Source organism: Crassostrea angulata, chromosome 10, assembly GCF_025612915.1.
Source record: "Crassostrea angulata isolate pt1a10 chromosome 10, ASM2561291v2, whole genome shotgun sequence".
NCBI lineage: Eukaryota > Metazoa > Mollusca > Bivalvia > Ostreida > Ostreidae > Magallana > Magallana angulata.
The window spans coordinates 32,530,795-32,550,034 of NC_069120.1; the positions used below are offsets into that span (position 1 = coordinate 32,530,795).

The window sequence follows — 19,240 nt, forward strand, 5'->3', positions numbered from 1 at the left end:
TATGTAATACAATATCATAGTATACAATATTGTATCATATACAATATTATACATAACAATATCATGATACATTATTATATCATAATGAAAAAAAAAATGATACAATGTTATATTTTATCATATTTTTTTCACAATACATGATAAAATATTGTATTATTTGAAACAATAGTGTAACATATCATACAATACAATATCTTTGGAATCATGTTATTTCATTCAACAACAAACACATCTATCAAGCAGGTTTGAGTGAGGTAAGATATTCCTTATGGAGATCAGGCTTTCCAGCTGAAGCTACCTTGGTGATTCATTTATTTTATAGTTAAATCAACTAGGCAAGCTATTATCTATAAAACATGTGACCTGTTCCAAACAATAGGCCAAGTCACCTGAGTACCATAGCCCACATACAAACTTGTCGAGGATTCTCATTTATGCATTTACTTAAGTTTCATTCTGTTTTTTTCTGGTTGATTGGTTTCAGAGAATCAGATTTCTAAAGATCTACTCTATAAATTCCGGACAAAGCACACGTGAACTAAAAAATAAAATTCATTATCTATCCATTTACGGAAATATGAATGTGTTGATGAACCTTAACCATTTGCCATTAGATGTTGCATTCTCAGCTCTTTTATAAACTAAACTAAGTATGTAAAGTCATAGTTAATCAAAAATTCCTAAATTGTAAAAAAAAAAAATAGGTAATCAAAGATTACAAAGCTCACCGGGACGAGGCATCATCTTTATGAGACATCACATTTATGAGACCACCTTTATTATATTATATGAAAATCATAGTTAATGATCTTGGATATTCATGTATACTGTTTTGACATGATATAGTATATCATATGTTATAAATTTGTATGATACCAGGGTAATCATATGTTCATTTCATACTGTATTATAAGACACAATGTTAATCAATACAATAATATAAAATATGATATTGCATCCTATGATACTTACAATATAGATCATTTAATACAATATAATTTTGTTATAAATAATGATGCAATATATAATATTGTAGCTTATCATATGACATTGTATCATGTTATAAATTATTGTATATAATCATATACTACAATATCATAATATCTAATATATATAGACTATTACATGGCAAATTTAATGCAGGTACCGTACTCGCCAAGGTTTTCCAATTAATCCATGATATTATTGGCATGCATGCACTAGGTCATCATGCTTACTATGAATGTTTATAAATATTTTATTGTGTACCGTATTTTTGGGGGCATAGGCCGGTATATTTTTTTCTCTGATGAGCGAGCCCCGGCCTATCCCCCGGGATAGGCTTATCGTAGACTCGAAGTTGAAAAAATTAAACAGTAAAATATAAAATCCACTGTTTTTATCCATTGTATTGTTGTAGCAGTTTATTATGAGGATTGGTTTTTTTTCATTCGTTTGAACTATTGTTCGATAGTTGTTCCGTTGATAATTTTTGTAATGACATTGTGAGTAATAAAATGTACAGTACTGTATGAGGTATTTCTTTACAACCCCAATCTAAAAAAAAAAATTCCCACGTTGGTGTATGAACCCTGGAAACTATTATTGCATAGTAAAAAAGAAAACGAAACCGGGTAGAATGTAATATGAGTCATAATTTTTATGAATTCTTCTTGTGTGCGTTCGTGGGAATCACTGGTTTTGGGTGTAGAATAAATCAAATGCTTTGTGTTTTTACAATTAATTTTCTGTTGGATGAATTAATGGTATTCGTGTCGTGTGTATATACAAGGGTGTGAAATCCGTGACTAAAACACAGCCTGGGGGCACGTAGTGTACACTGTTACACTTCATTGCATTAACTGTGTTTTTAACATTACAACTTCTCTGCATAACGGCAAGTCACTATTTAATTAAATAATGGAAAGAACACAAATTAAATATTTTATGGTAGGTATTTCGTTTTCTCATTCATAGCAATTACAGGGGATAGCTCTATTTGAATATGAAACCATGTGTTGAGCTAATGGACGCCATACCCTGTATATACAATTAGCTTTCAAAGTATAACTTGATTAAATGAAATTTAGCAATAAGGTATTAATAAAATATAAAAGGTTTGGTAAAATATTAAACTTAGTTCTATCAGACAGAACCACGGAGGTTGGTGTTGCAATTAAGTTTACCCTATGTAAAATTACGATACCTAATGATACACCGACGAATACGGAAGAGACCAAACAGCCACAAAACACTGATATATTTTTAAAATTGCTTAAAATATATATGTTAAGCAAATTTAATAACTTTAATTACTCTTTTGACTTTCTACATCGATTTTCTGAAAGTATATGCTTAATACGATGATTTCTTCTGTCACATACCAGCTGTCTGTTTACCGTGAATTAAAAACAGTAACATTCTTATTAGTCCCCTACCGGTTTTCACCGGAGGCGACTATAGCTTTCCTCTGTGTGTCACTCCGTCTGTTCGTCTGTCCATCTGTCCGTCCCACTTCAGTTTTCCACACTTTTTTTCTTAAGCATTTGAGGAATAATATGAAATTTGCTGAACAGCTTCAAAATGTCAAACTACAGATCAAGTTTACACTTTTGTAGCGTCTGGTTGACATATTTTCGAGAAAATTAATTTTTTAAATTCCAATTTTTTAATGTTCGGGTTCGATATTCTGCATAACAGTGCATTGTTTTCACAATTTCCACAAATCGATAGGGGACGTGTATTGCTTATGCAATACTCTCAGAATGCTTGTTTCATTATGGGACATTCCTCGATAGTAATGTCGCTCCTTCGCATCTTTGCACTTCGCCGTCGCATCTTCGCATTTGCCCCTGCACCTTCGCCTTCGCAAATTTGCACTCTCATGTCTTCACCCTATGGGCGAAAGTGGGAAGGTCGAAGCCCCATCGGAACACCACATGTGCATGCTATACATTAGACTTTATGGCATATTTCTTGTACAGTATTCTTGAGAAGATTTTTTAAGACATTCACCCTATTTTCACTGTTTCCCAATGATCTCCCTTTTAAAAAGGATTTTGCCCTTTATTTTAGCAATTCAGATTCCTCTTCCTATTAGCAGTGTTTAAAATAACCATCCGCCCGACCGCTCGAGACGCATAACTTTTGGCAAGGGCAAACAAATTTGTTTGTACGAGCTCCCAACAGGACATGGATATTTTTTCAGCCAACTGTATATAATATTGGAATCGGAGTTTTGAAAATTCTTAACCGATTCTTGTCACACTATCGCTTTCCTTGTATGGTCATTTAAAAAGTCAAAACAAGCATTTAATTCACATACACAATGCTTGATATGTGAGCATGGCAATAATACAGGGTAACCTCAGCCAGATTAGTCGAGGCTGAAAATTTTTGACATTCGTCTCTTCCGAAACTCAGACCAGTACGACACATAGTGATTCAGTAAAATTTGGTCAAACTTCAGCCAGTCGTTCCAAGAAGTACGCTGAATTAAATCAACTTTTTTACTTTGAATATCGTTTTAATTCCCTATCAACATAAAATGTTCGTTTCCTACCGTTAAATGGTTTAAATCCCACTAAATATGAACTTCTTTTTATCAAAATTTAATTCATTTCAACAATCAGAGATTTGGAAGAGACGTCCGTCAAAAATGTTCAGTCTTGACGAATTTTGCTGAGATTATTGTACGACAAATTTACAACCAAAAACAACAAGTTTATGGCAAATCAAAATCGAAAAACAGATTTTTTAATGGTTTACATGCAAATTAAAAAAAATATATACAAATGTAAACTATTTTCTCCGGGCCGTTTGAATTTTTACAGGGCTGACAAATTATACTAGCTGTCAGCCCTGAGTGTCTAGCTAGTTTTTTAATGAGTTGAAAACACTGCCATAAGGATACTTTGTAATAAGTTTGGTTAAATTTGGCCTAGTGATTCTAAGGAAAAAGAAAATAATGTAAAAAGTTTACAGACAGCTGAATGGACAGCTCGAGGGACAGATGGGCAGTCAGGCGGATGGACAACAGGTGATCAGTAAAATTGGGTGAGCTAAAAATTAGCAAAAATTGTTTAAGGTCAGACGACACGTTCCTCGAGAATTTTTTTTGTATCTCCTCGTAATAAAGAGTTCCAATAAAAAATATTAATTTTATAATTACTTTAAAAAGGATCAAAATTTACCTGAATTTGTGTATGTGTTTGGATGGTCGAGTGGTTAGAACCGTGGCCGCTCACTTCGAGTAGCGTATAGGTTCTAGAGTTCAAAGCCCCGCCCCGGCCGAGATATAGTTATACTTCAGTGATTTTCGCTGTGCTGTAGATGTACTTATTTTTATATCAGCAATTCAAGTGTATTTTCATTGAAAATATTTCAAGAAGATTATATAGGAAATTGCATATTGTAGTATTTTGCAGAAATGCCTGGTAAGGTACCCTAATTTTTGGCAAGAAAGCTTGTCAAAGTAGTAGTAAACCATTAACAAATTCCTGCAAAAAGTTATCTAAAATTGAGGAAAGTGTCGTCTGACCTTAATTATATCAGCGACAAATTGATACAGACATATCCAAAGGGTTTTCAAGCGAAAAAAAAACCTTTATGACCTTTATTTACCTTGTAGCCGAAGTGGATTATGTTGAGGATATTTGGGATATAATAGCCCAAATGGGATATTAAGAACCTGACCCACAAACCATGAAAAAATGGCCTCGTTTTAAATATTGAAAATTTTACTATCATATACTCTAAGGATATTACTATTACTGTTTTTCTTTTTTAAATATCTCTCATAGTATTCTTGTATGACGTCATTAAATATCGTTTTAAAAATGTGTAACATCAGAATTTTTGCAAGAAAATTATCAAGATGCACAGTGCAGAGTACATGTACCATACATATGCATTATTTGGAAAATGATTGAGAAATATGTATGCAGGGAAAATTAAAATAAGTAAGTAAATAAATGAGTAATTTTATTTATTGCAATATGCTGCAGTAAAATTACATTAATAACAGTATGGTTAACATGTGATATAGATGGTTTTTACAGGGTACATAGCCATGGTTTCATCAAAGTTTAATCTGCACAACCTGTGCTTTCACACAAGTTACTGCTTTTTGGACTGAAAACTTTCCCAGATTAGGCGACCATAATTTGATTTATAGTTTACGGATCCGCCAACTTTAAATATTTGCATTTTTTAATCAAAGGCCTGAAGGCCTGAGCGGCGCATCCCATTGAAGGTAGCTAAAAACATCACTACAAGTTGTTAAATAATGCCATTCTACATGGGGAAGGTGGCACGCTTTTCCTCATTCAGTTGGACATCATCTTATTCATTTTATCAAGTGATAAAATACGAAATCTGTTCCTAGCTATAGGAAGACAGTCACTTACTCTCATTTTAATATAAACATTTTATATACGAAATTATAACATTTTTTTAACCTCCGATATTCGAACAATTAACGTCACCGCTTTTAAATTGAAGTACGAACTGTTATTATGCAAATTATCTCATCAGTTGACTGGTCCTCTGTCCCTATCGTACGTACATCGCATTGCAGGCATTGCCAGTCTATCTCATCTGCATATTAATCTTTGTTTTGTTCTTTCATTGATGTTGATGTTATTTCAATGTGTAAAGGAGATATCTGTTGTAATGATTTGTTGATATTTTTAAAACGAATACTGAATATATGTTCCTGGTTGAAAATACGTAACAATAAGAACGGCACGAAATATTCATTGGCGCATTGATACTTGGGTTCTATGACGCCGCTTGTATATAAGCCGAATGAAGTGAGCTGACAGCAATGAGGCTACATCGCTGATAGCGATGCGCCTCAAAAAAAGAAAATCCCAAAATTTTCATGCTGCTTATGTCCAACAAGGACATACATTGTACATACATGTATTGGTTATATAAATTTTATAACTCTTGATATCCTATGGAACTCCAAGGATACACTATATCTCTTGATACTTTTTGGGTCTCTTTGATATCCTAGACAAATCACAAGGTATCCCAGGATACCCCAAGAAACCTAAAGGATACCCTAATAGTACTCTAATAGTAATAATACAGATACCCCATTGTTATCCCTGACACACCCTATGGATACCTCAAGGAACTCCAAGGATACCCAGTAATATAACTTTTGATACCCAAATGAACCCCAAGGATACCCTAATAACACAATTTTATATCTCTGGATACACACTCGGGGCTTTTTGATATCCCAGACACCATTAGGTATCCCACAGAACCCCATGGATACCCCAAGGAACTTAAAGGATACCCTTATAATACAGATTCATAAAACTTGATACCCCATAGAACCCAATGGAACCCAAAGGATAGCCTAATACTTCAAATTAAAAATTCTTGATACCACTGGGGACTCATTGGTATCCCAGACACGCCTCTAAAATCCTCTATAAACCCTAGGGAACCCCACAGAAATCCCAAGGAACTCCAAAAGATACCCTAATCATACAGATTTATAACTCTTGATACACCAGTGATTTTTCTACATTTTTTCAAATGGGGCCTGGGCCTTTACATTTGGGAAAAATCATCGACATTTTCACCATTTTGGGAAAAATTAATTGTATTGGTTTTAAACTTTATTGAGTGTAAAATACAATATATACAAGACATTTATAACCGTTAAATAAATTTGCTATTAAAATAACAAATTTTCATCACACACAATTCTACATTTGTAATTTTCTTTTTCTTAATCCTTTGAAGTTGTCAACAAGTTTCTTTTATAAATTTTCACTGCATAACTCTTTGTTCTGGTGACAGATCCGCATTAAGGCATCTGTGTTTTGTTCAGTGAGCCTATTTCTTTTTTTTTTTGGTGATAACATTTGACAAAAGTGAAAATCCCCTTATTACAAATGTATGAAAATATCAAAAAATTTTGTAAGTCCAAATACAAGCACAGGTAAAGATGATATATCAGAAGAAAATATCCTAACAGAACTCCTTGTACTGTTGTATACGCTTTGAATTGCTATACCTGTGCTTGTATTTGGACTTACAAAATTTTTTGATATTTTCGTCAGACCATTCGTATCCTTCTTGCGAAGTCGTTTAATATAACATTTTGTATTATGCGACATGATTTCAGACAAATGAACAAATCGGTCTTTTTTCCAGTGAACCATGCGTGTTGTCTTGGTCCTTTATACGCATTATACTGCACCCGTCTTTTCAGTATTGACGGAAGAGTCTGAATGCGGAGATTCATTGCGTTCAATTGTAGATAAGTTGTACGAGAAAAATTCAAGTAAATAAACAACAACGTAAATATTATACTCATTTTTCATTGGGAAAAATCCCCAGATCAAATTGGGAATAATCGGAAATTTTTGCTTTGGGAAAGGGCCGATATTCGGACCCAAATTGGGTGTAGAAAAATCACTGTACACCATACAACCCCACGGATACCCTAATATGTAATACTTCAAACACATTTGGTCTAGCCGAAAAATTTTTGTCTATAAATTTGTTTCGGACTTGTGATATTGCATCAATATAATGAAATTCATCGGCTTTACGTTTTTTGTAACAGAGAGGACAAAATCTTTCATTTACTGGGATACCTTCCCATCTTCCCACTTCAACTGGTAGATGGTGATTTGAAGTACGAAAGAACTATATATGATATGAATTAAATTTGGCCCCCATTATTCGCAATTTTTTAAAGTGTTTCAGGTACAATAAAATGTTATTTTATATTTCAGAAGAGTTGATGTAAAATTTATTTTTCACCTATTTATTTGATTTTTTTTGCACTCACTGGCAGTAAATGACGTCAGAAGTGACGCTATTTCTATATTTCAATCAAAATCAGTCAAAAAATAGAGGGCATGCTTGAACAGGGAAAAATTTTTTGTCGCTTATTAGCCTTGGCTAGATACATCTCTGATTAAAATATTTTGTTTGTTCAAGCATGCTCTCTATTTTTTCTGAAAGAAAAACTGCTTGAAAACAAGCTGTTTTATGCTAAAAATGCAAAAATGGCAGGAAAAGGTTGTCTTTACGATGTCATATTTCTAAATTCTGGGCACCACTGGGGACTCATTGGTATCCCAGACACGCCTCTAAAATCCTCTATAAACCCTAGGGAACCCCACAGAAATCCCAAGGAACTCCAAAAGATACCCTAATCATACAGATTTATAACTCTTGATACACCATTCCTTGGGGTTCCTTGGGGTTAAAAGACGCACCCAGATATAATCATCAAAGGACACATGCTCCAAAAACTTTAACCAGCTCTAATAAAAATCTTAACCTCATCCAGCATCCAAAAACTTATAGCTGAAATTCAGCATTCAAGCCTGCCAGGTGCATGAGTATCATAAGATGCACCATCTATGCAAGTTTAGTGAAGTTAGGACCAGTAATAACTAAGATATAATCATAAAAGGGCACCTGCTCCAAAAACTTTAACCAGCTCTAAAAACCTTAACCTCATCCAGCATCTGAAACCTATGGCTCAGACTCAGCATTAAAGCATGTCTGGTGCATCAGTATCATAAGATGCACGATCCATGCAAGTTTGGTAAAGTTAGGACCAGTAGTAACCTAGAAATTGCTATCAAAGGGCACCTGCACCAAAAACTTTAACCTGCTCCAAAAACCTCCAGCATCTGAAACTCATGGCCCTGGTTCAGCATTCAAGTCTTTCAAGTCCATGAGTAGGTCAAGATGCATCATTCATGCAAGTTTGGTGAAGATAGGACAAGTAATAACTTCGATACAGGACATGCAACAAAAACTTTAACCAGGTCCGGACGCCGACGCCAAGGGTATAGCATAAGTTCCCCCCGACTTCGTCTCTGTGAGCTAAAAACAACTCATCATTATTTCTGAATACTTGTAATCTATTGTCCTATGTATACATTCCTGTGAAAATTACATGGCCATACAGTTAGTTACCTGGAACCAGCGTGTGCAATCAAGCGTGCGAGAACCTTGTTATATCCGATAGCATGTACAACTAACGGGCAGAAATTTTTACCTCGAAATATACGAAGTCTCTTAATAACCACTCTCGATGTATCCGGAATTTTTTAAAAGGAAAAAATATAGAAATAATTTGGGACCAAACAATCATTTTGTTGTAAGTGTATATTTTGATTTGGACTTTGATATTGATTGAAAATATTCCCCTAGAAATGTTCTAAATCTTTGTGTAATTTTTTCAAATTTACTAGGCCAAATGTGGCATATTGTGGACCGAGTTCTATATATAGAGTGCAAAAAATAAAAAAAGTTTTGATTTTGAAATTTTTGATATAAATACGCATTAGAATATTAGATGAAATGTAACAACTTTTGGTAAACAACTTTTTATGTAACCATACTATTACAGAGATTGATCCCTCAGTGTATCCCAAACTTCTTGGGCATCGATCTTACAAACTATAGACAATTAATAAATTAGCTTTTAAATTTACTTCCCATCTGGGCTATAATATCCCTAACTGTCTAAGGCAAGTAAATAGACGATATCAGAAGTAATTGAATGAAGACCGAACTTAATGGTACTAATTGTTTTTACAGAATTTGCATATAGATAAGGTTGATCAGTCCAAAACTAACGCACGTTTTTTTGCGCAGTAAATATAAAAAATTTTCAATGGGTGGCACTCCCAGGTCGTCCATCTGAATTTTTTTCATGCCGGGAGCACAGGGGCTTGTGTAGATAAACATCGATATAAAAGTGGGTACCTCGGAGGAAAAATAACAAGGGAGGACGCCATCATGGATACCGCCTCGCTTCATCAGCTAATTTCTCATTTAAGGTAAGATTTGCGGTTACAGGGAGATAACTCACACATTTTCATTGTGACGTAACACCAACTACCCTTTATTTCAGTTATGACGTCAAAATTTATATTACGTCATAATTGATTTCAGGTTTTTTTATTTCGCGGGGTTTTTTAGTTTCAATGAAGAAATAAGAGGACACAAGCATTTTATCAATTTCCACGAAAACGAAATCCGCATCATATGGTTTTGAATAGTGATTTAGAAACATCAGATTACACATATTCTAAGATACATTTTTCCTGAAATCGGTGGACTTGCAAAGGTTTCAAATACCGTATTTTTCCAACGATTAGTCGGTATATTTTTCCTCTGAAGCAGAACACCCGACTTATCGTCTTGTTCGACTTGTCGTAGGCTCGTAGTCAGAAAATTTTTAAAAATAGCATTAAAAATCTTGGTTTTAATCATCTTGAGTTGGCTGTGTGATTGAAAATTCACTGTTCATCTTTAATAATTATCATTTTCACTCATCTGTCAACACTTAAATACATAATAATAACAACAGTTATTAAAAAATGTTACATTGTTTTAAACAATTAAAAGTTTTACCGTTCCGTTTTTATAAACACATCGTCACATGGTTCTATGTATCACTAGTAGGAAGATAACATTGCGCAGTAAAATTGAAACCAAGTTTGAATGGAAGAAAATATTGCAGTAGGTCTGGGGGATGTTTTCTTAAATTTAATTATTTTATTTGTAAAGAGTTGTTAGTGGAAAGTATAAATCAGAAATATTTAATAGTCAAATTCAATCTTAAAATACGTAATCGGCAATTATCAATACTACTGTTTATACAATAGGCTGACACCGGTTGTGTTAATAATCTTGCCCTAAGGCTGAGATCTTTATGGCAATTTCACTCCCTGTGTATATAAAGAGTACCGTTATAAGAGTGATTATAGTTCATTGATTAATTATTGTCCAATTCTTTGATCATTGTTAGATAATTTTTTTAGGAAACGTATGTATGTCGTATATCGTCATTATCAAGTCGTACAAATGATCGATCTATTTCTAACAGTGTCTATGTAAAACAATAGCGTGTAACTGCATTACTGGATACAAAGTAAACAAGTTTCATCAAATCATAGTAATTGCTAAGCTTTCTGCACTTGAGATCCCCCTTTGAAGTCCGACACGAGACAGGTGCATGCCTATGACACCGGAAATTGTTAAACAAACATTGACCACTCGCCGAGTCAACAGGTGGCTGGTTACGTAATGGCGAATACACTGGCGATAGTCAGAGTGGATACTTATTTTAATGCTTGGGAATAAAATATTTCTGACAAAGTAAGTTTAGTTTTGCATAACACGCGATATCGGGAATTGTTTAAAATGCAAGCGACTTTGTAGAAGTTGCCGGTATTTGAAAATTTGATGCATAAGTATAAAGCGTAATTGTTTAAATGTTAATCATTAATAATAATTGGTAGCAATATCGGTGACATCGTGGCATCATACACTGATAATGTTACTGCAGTTTTAAAGGCCATTTTGAAGTGATAAGATCGACGTATGGTCTGAGATCGACGTATCGTAGGAATTTGGCTAAAAATGGGCAATTCGACGAGTCGTCCGCATCGACGAGTCGTCGGGAAAATACGGTAAGATGTTTTCCTTTACATAATAGTAGTCTAAAATTAAGACTTTTGTTGCATTTTATTCTATTTTTAGATAGTTCATAAGAAATCAATAAAAGTGAATCATGATATTAATAGTGATATTATTTTCGAACATTTTAAGCATAAATAACCCCCATAATAGTCACATATAAAATGTACATATTTTCACGAAATTGTTTACATTTCATCAAAATGAAAATTGGAAATCATGAACTTTGACCTTTTGTAGTTATAAAACGGGACGGGCAAAATTCATTTGAATTTCATGAGAAAAAAGACTTTAGTATAGTGAACAAAATGGTATGTAACTTTGGTACAACCTCTAAAAAAAGCAAGCCGCAAACCTTACCTTAAATTGTTAAACTAGACACATGCCCCGATTCGTATTCCTTCATAAATGATTCTTCTTAAGATCTCACCTCCAGTTTAATTCTATTTACGTCTACACCAACAAAATTTTATCTTTTTCTCGCGTAAACATCCGAAATCGACAACTCCCTGGCTTTTTCCATAACCAATCATATGACAGAGATCTCACGTGCCATACTTTCGCTTTTGCAGAAGCCAGGGAGTTGTCAATTTTGAATGTTTACGCGAGAAATCAACAAGTTTGTCAATGTTGGTGTAAAAAAGAACTAAAGTAAAGGTTATATCTCAAAGAAAAATCATTTACGAAGGAATACAAATGGGCGCATATGTCTAGTTTAACAATTTAAATGAGAAATTAGCTGATGAAGTGAGGCGGTATCCAAGATGGCCTCCTCTCTTGTTATTTTTCCTCTGAGGTACCCACTTTTTTAACGATTTTTTTTTCTACACAAGCCCCTGTGCCAGGAGTTACAAACCTGCAGCTAAGTTTGGTCTTAATGTTATGTCACATATTCTGATATTTTTAGCGTTTTAAAAGGTTGCGTGAAAAAAGCTAATTATTGCTCTCTCATACAGGTTAATAAACCTCTTTAGCTGCAGGTCTGTAGCTAAAACCTCTTATGTAGGAATTCAATGTAAGCTACGTGAATGTTCAACATAGATGCAAATAACTGCCGGAATTTGCCCCACTGCTAAGCACAACAACGGTACATGTAACTGCTAAAAAAAGACTGGTAAAAATGTACTGGAACTTGCCTGTATATCCTTAGATCTTGATCTATTTCTTATTTCGGCCATTTGTATTGCAATAATTGAACTCCGAAAGTCCACAGTGGATAATGTTAATGAACGTACATTCGGCACACCTCGGCAGATTCGTACCTCATCTAGTTTGATGTAGGATACCGGAATCGGCCGAGGTGCGCCGAATGATGAACGTAAATATAATCGTACGCCGAACCCGATATCAATTGGTTCACCTGCATTGACTATCTGACGAAATAAGAGATATTCTTCTAATTTATTATGTCTTTGGTATCTCTTTATTTAAACAATATTTTATTATGTAAAAAAATAATATGTTTTACGGTGTGACCGTTGGGGCGAGCGCAGAAGGAGCCATACATCTGTCATCATTGTTAAATGCAACCCGTGGACTTAACCAAACCAAAAAACTTTGGCTTTGTCTCGAAAACTTTTACCACCGCAAGGAACCGGAAGATATCAAACTTTTATTCCAATGGTCCCTTCCTAGGCTTATACACTCAAACAAAAAAGTACCACTGAGCATTAATAAAATGTTAAACAGACTTATTAAAATATTTTGATAAACACAAAGCCGGTTTTTTTTTAAAAAATTATCTTTTCTTTACCTTTTAATAATGATCATTAAAATCAATAAATTGTGTGTCTGTGTTATTTCTCATTTTGTTCCTTGTTGTTACCGGTGTTTTAATTATTTTCCTCTGTGACATCAATTTTGTTTTTAATCTTTTTAATTTTTGTACGCTATATAAGCGTTGTAGACATATGTGCCCTCCCCCTCTTTTTAGTGTGTGATATCCAATATTATTGAAAGGTTTGACCACATATGCAACTATAACAAATACATGTAGATATTTTAACAGTTTAATTTTTTTTCTTTTATTTATTCATTTCAAAATGACGTGGCTACATGTAGATCTAATAACGATTAGACTTTTCTTTTTTAATAATTTTTTGTCACCTACCTAACGTATACAATGATTGGATCAATATGACAATAAATTTAGCATGGAACTTGCATGTGTATTTACTGAGAAAAAAAATCATCAAAACAAAACTAATCAGCCAAAGAGTCACCGTTAATAGCGAGAGAAGTATCAGTATTGGTGACTCCCTACTGAGTACTTCCTACACGTTACATTCAGTACAGATGCTTGATCCACCTAAATGTATCGCGGGAATATAAAACGCGAGATCACTGTGACGTCATACTTAACTTTTTGCGCTCGACAGTTTTCGTAAATTGTCGGAATAATTCGGGGAAGGAAATGACGTCATAGGTACAGTTTTTTACGTAAGCATATGTGTTGTTTACTTTAATGTTTTTAAAAGGATTTTTTATTGTTAAATGCAAATGATGTATGCGATTTACAGGTAAGAATTTTCCTTAGAAACGCTTCCTGTTCCACCATGTTGCTATGCACCGCAAAGGATCACTGGGATAGTAGAACGTTTTCACGTGGCCTCATTAAAATTTCTTTGAACAATGTGCAGATTTCAACTCGAATTTTCTCAGTTCGTACACGTTGTCTATGGAGCTCGCTACGCGAGCGGCGCTTCGCGCCGCCTCGCTGCGCTCGCTATTACATAACAGGATTGGGCAGCAGGCAATCTGCCTATTTGAGCCCTCTCCTTTAACAGTCAATTTGACAAACATTGATGGTACAATGTAACAATAGAATATAGTTGAGAAAAACAAAGGAAAAATAAGTGGAATTAAGATGCTTGGTACCGGGTATTATTTATGTACAAAATGAAAAATAGCTGTAGAAAGCTAGCAGTTCAGCTGTTTGAATAATGCATTAAAACTTAAATCTTTTGGTATAGTCTGTCCCAAGATATTTTTGCCGCATATTTTCTTAAATTATTCAATACTTATAAATACCTCTTGATTTAGACAATGTTCATTCAATAGTATGAAAAAATCCCAAGATTTCCCCTTTGAAACGCCCCCTCTAGCTTGTCGGGTATCAGTACACGGCTAAAAATAAAAAGTCTACGAGGTTTTTCCATTGCCAAGGAGATGAAGACGCCCGGATGATAACGTTGAAAAATTGCGCGAGGTGTCCCGAGTATTTCCGAATGGAGAAAAGATGTCAACATTCCCCATTATAAATCTCCGTAGGAAATCTGTTTTCGTTACTGTGAATTTTTACGAGGGAAAAATGATAATGTGTGAATGAAGTTATCTTGGGAATTTTCCCTTTCATCGATTTTAATTGCACTTTAGTCACAGGTATGTGTATTTTTATTAAAAACCGTTCAAATATGCAGCATAAATATCTTGGGACAGACTATAGCTAATACATAATCATGTACAATCTTAAATATAGCAACATTTTTGTTATAAGGCAAACCACTGTCATCATATAACAATAAGTCCAGAGAGATGGGGATATCTAAATTTAAATTACTTATTGACTGTATAAAAACTTGCCTCCGTGCATCATAATGTGGACAGACAAAAAATAATGATAAGCATTTTCAGATACATAACCACACATATCACAAATATAATTTTCACACAAAAAAATGATTGAATAGGTCAGCATTTAAATTGCTTGCATTATTTCTTATCTGACAATGTATAATATTTGCTTTTCTGTTTCCAGAGTCATAAAATTTGTTTGGCTTTCTAAAGAAAATGTTTTTATGGCTTTTTTGAATGAAGACTCAGTTGGTAAAATTCTAATGTGAAGAGGTAATTCATTCCATAATTTTATGGATGAAGGTTAGGTAGAAAACTGTTCATAAAGGCAGTTGTTTTTATCTTGGGTATCTCTTGTTGTTGTAAGAATTTTTTTTTGCAAATTTTTACCTTCTTCTACATTACAGACAAAATAAAATGCAATTTCTTTTAAATTATTCACATTGTGTGTGTGTGGGGGGGGGGGGGGGGGTCGGAGGTGCTGCTATCATTGAATTAAGCGCCAGCTGTTTGTATACCAGGTTGACATCGACGTACTATTTGACGTCATACTCGGAGATCGGAGTTAAACATAACGCAGATGATACACATTTCAAAAGTTGGTTCGAATCACAAGAATCGTCATCTTCCTTCCGTCTCTTCCCTAGGTCCGTTCGCTTTTGACACCGTTCGCACTGTGTCCGTTCGCCTTAATTTTATATAGGATTAATTAATTTATATATTTTTGTGTATTCTGGTCAATTTAAACATGTTGAAAGATACATATATAATTAATAAAAACAATACCACCCTGTCTATTTCTACATGATAATTACCATGGTTGACAGTACATGTAGTTTGATACAGTTACATGTTCCATTTCCGTATATATCTCTCATTTATGAATCAAAGGATTGTGTTATGTAAATTCTTTAAAGATAGAATAGGTGATAATCATCTGCTTAGCTTCTGAATGAGCCAATTAAAGTCTCAAATTCTTTAATTGTTTAAAAAACACAAAGCGAATCATTATAAAAACAAAGAAAACGGTTATCGACAATTTACGGCAATAAAATCTTACAATTATACCAATTACCTCTTTTTTGATGAAGGAAAAACATATTATATACGAATAATTAATAAAAGTTAACAAATTTTAAGCTAAAAGTAAATGAAATAACTTATAATATGGTTTATTTATAAACAAAGAGCAAGAGAGGTTTAAGGCGAACGATTATTTGGGCGAACGATAATTAGAGCGAAGGGACCTACTGAACAGCGAACGGACTAAGGCGAACATGTGAGTGGGGCGAACGCACCCGTTACCCTCTTCCATCGATTTTTTTTAATATAATCATGGGGCTCCCAATTTTGTATCGATACACGTACACGACACCGAACAACATCTGCAAAAAAGAATGCAAAATGTGTGAACTCAATCAGTTAATGTAAACTCCTTTGATCGGTCCAAATGCTGGACGTTTTTTAAAAACCAAAACATTGTATTACAACCGAGCCCATATGCAAGTATATACATTATGTGATCAATGCCATAATGCATGAGTTTCCTTCACATGTTTTACATGAATCAATGTTATTAAAAAGTGCAAGAAATGACAACTTAATTTACTGTTGCGATGATGAAGTCCAAATTATTTTGCCTCAATGGTCGATGTGTTGCTTCACATATTCAAATTCAAATGTGCTCTCCCTCTCCACAGCTGAATTTTGTTTCTTTGTTCAAGTTTGTGCCAGTGATTTGATTCTATACTCTGTCCCGAGCTCAAACTACGTTCATCCACTAATATGGAAAATGTCCAGTTATCTGTTTTGAAACGCCCTCTCTACCTCTTCATGCAGGTTTCAAAACACATCCAAAAATACTAGTAGTGAAAAGCTCGGATGATAACGTTGAAAAATTGTGCTAGGAATCCCGAGTACTTCCGAATGGAGAAAAGTTGTAAACATTTCCCATTATAATTCTCCGTAAGAAATTTCTTTTCGTTCCTGTGAACTTTAAGGAGTGAAAAATGATTCTTGTTCAATGAAGATATCTTGAATATACCGGTATTCCCTTTCATCGATTTCAACTGTATTTCTTTCACAGGCATGTGTATTTTTATTAAAAATCATCAAAAAGTGATGGAAGCAATAACTTGGGACAGACTATATAATCTGTCCCAAGTTATTGCTTCAATCACTTTTTGACGATTTTTAATAAAAATAAGTTAGCTAACAGTGTAATATTATAAATTTTTGTAACGCGCGCTAAATAAATTAAAAGCTTATATTTACATTTTTTTAACTTCTTGCCTTGCCTGCAAATGTGATTTTTACGTCAAAATTTCTGATTTATCCTATGGGTAAGTTCAAATTAATGGAAGAGCCACTGTAACAGCCACAAGCGTGAACTTTGAATCATTTAATATTTATTCGTTTGATGAGATATCGGCGCTTTTGATTGGTTGAAAAATTTCTTTGATACCTGCATCAATAAAATTTTGCCGGATCTACTTTTCTCAACTGTTCTGATCTAACACTATTTATAGAACGGGAATTTCCAAGATAAACACTGTCAACAAAATGTAAAGTTGTGTCTGTTTTATTGTCAGCAAACAAAATACAACTTTATAAACATAAAAACTTGAAAGTTAAACCTTCAAAAATAAACAAAACACATTATTTGATTCACGAAATAGAAAATTAAGCGTCTTCACACGATTTCGTCTGCTTGAGATCAATCAACATTTGCAGCGAGGCTGGCTGTTCCTTTTCCAGGAATATTATAATAACGAACATATAGGCCTATACACTTTCACGGTAACACTGCTGTTCAAATTTGGTAACGATAAGTTTTAAATTTACACACGTACATGATCGGTCATCAGAATAAGCGTCGTAAAGAATAGCTTAGTTAATGAGCAATGCATCAACTCCTTCGGCGCATTCCAAGCGGCAGATATACCATTTAAGTACATCACTGGCTATCTAGTCACCACAACGTTTACAAAAGTCGCTTATACATACTATTCTTTATCGACATATCAGCTATTTTCGTCCACGATCGCCTCTCCTTGGATGGTTATGTCCAGTTGCATATTCCAGCGATCTCACATGAAAACTAGTTTTATTACGAGTTTTTCTGCACAGTGAATAATATCACAAGCTATCGCATGTATTTTCCTTTCGTTTTCAATTCAGCCGGTTCAGATTTTAACTCACTATTTGTGTTTAATCCATTAAATTCAGCTCAATAGCTCTGCATCAGCTGAAGGCGAGTCTATTTTGAATATTGTTGCTGTTGTTGTTTTGTATTCATACGCGCCGCTTCATTTACATTATTTACATTTTTGATCAATGACACTTCACATTTTTTAATTTGAAAATGTTTTATTAAATGATAAGAAATGAAGATAATAATTTTTCTATTGATCGACGTATCAAAGAAAAAATTGACCGGAAAACTTTTTCCGGTCAATTTTTTCTTTGATACGTCGATCAATGGACCCCTTCACGATAACTGCGGTACTGCTCTCTTGCAGGGCAAAATGATATACTTTGCCGAAATTTCAGTAGGTAGATAATAAAATGACGTAAATGAAACAATTGACGTTACGTCATATTTCACCAAACCATGTCATTTTGCCCTGCAAAAGAGCAGTACCGCAGTTACCGTGAAGGGGGTTATAGAAAAATTATTATCTTCATTTCTTAATTCTCGCTTGTGACGTTGCATTTTACAGCGTTCAACGTTTGTGACGTCATAATTAAACTAGTCATTCTAACCTTTGAGTACCCTGTGTGTGTTACGGTCTTATAACTGCAATTTTATCTTTTCACACACTTTAGATGCAAAAATATTTGGAATGTGTATATATATATATATATATATATATATATATATATATATATATATATATATATATATATATATATATATATATATATTTATTTTTTTTTTTGCATGTAAAGTGTGTGAAAAGACACTGCAGTTATTAATTTCCCAAGGAACAAAAAATAAATCGCATAGTTTTAAATAATTTAAAAATAATAAATATCCAGAATAAAATCACAAAATGATCATATTTACTGCAAACGTTTTCGCCATTCATGGCTCTTCAGGCAGTTATGTACAAATGACTTTTAAGATATAGGCCTATCTAAAGTAGTAACGTCAATAAGCAAAAGTTCATTGTGACGTCATAATTACGTTAAAGTAGCGGAA

General features: G+C 33.8%; 1 protein-coding gene across 1 annotated transcript in view; it reads right to left on the reverse strand.

Annotated features, from left to right (window-relative positions):
• LOC128167220 (phosphatidate cytidylyltransferase, photoreceptor-specific-like) overlaps nt 1–12,743 on the reverse strand; it is a 108,989-nt gene extending 96,246 nt beyond the window's left edge. Inside the window, exon 1 of the mRNA XM_052832799.1 lies at nt 12,600–12,743. Within this exon, the coding sequence (XP_052688759.1) occupies nt 12,600–12,641 (42 nt within the window). The 5' untranslated portion in view covers nt 12,642–12,743. The remainder of the gene's footprint in view (nt 1–12,599) is intronic.
• Nucleotides 12,744–19,240: the final 6,497 nt, after the last annotated feature.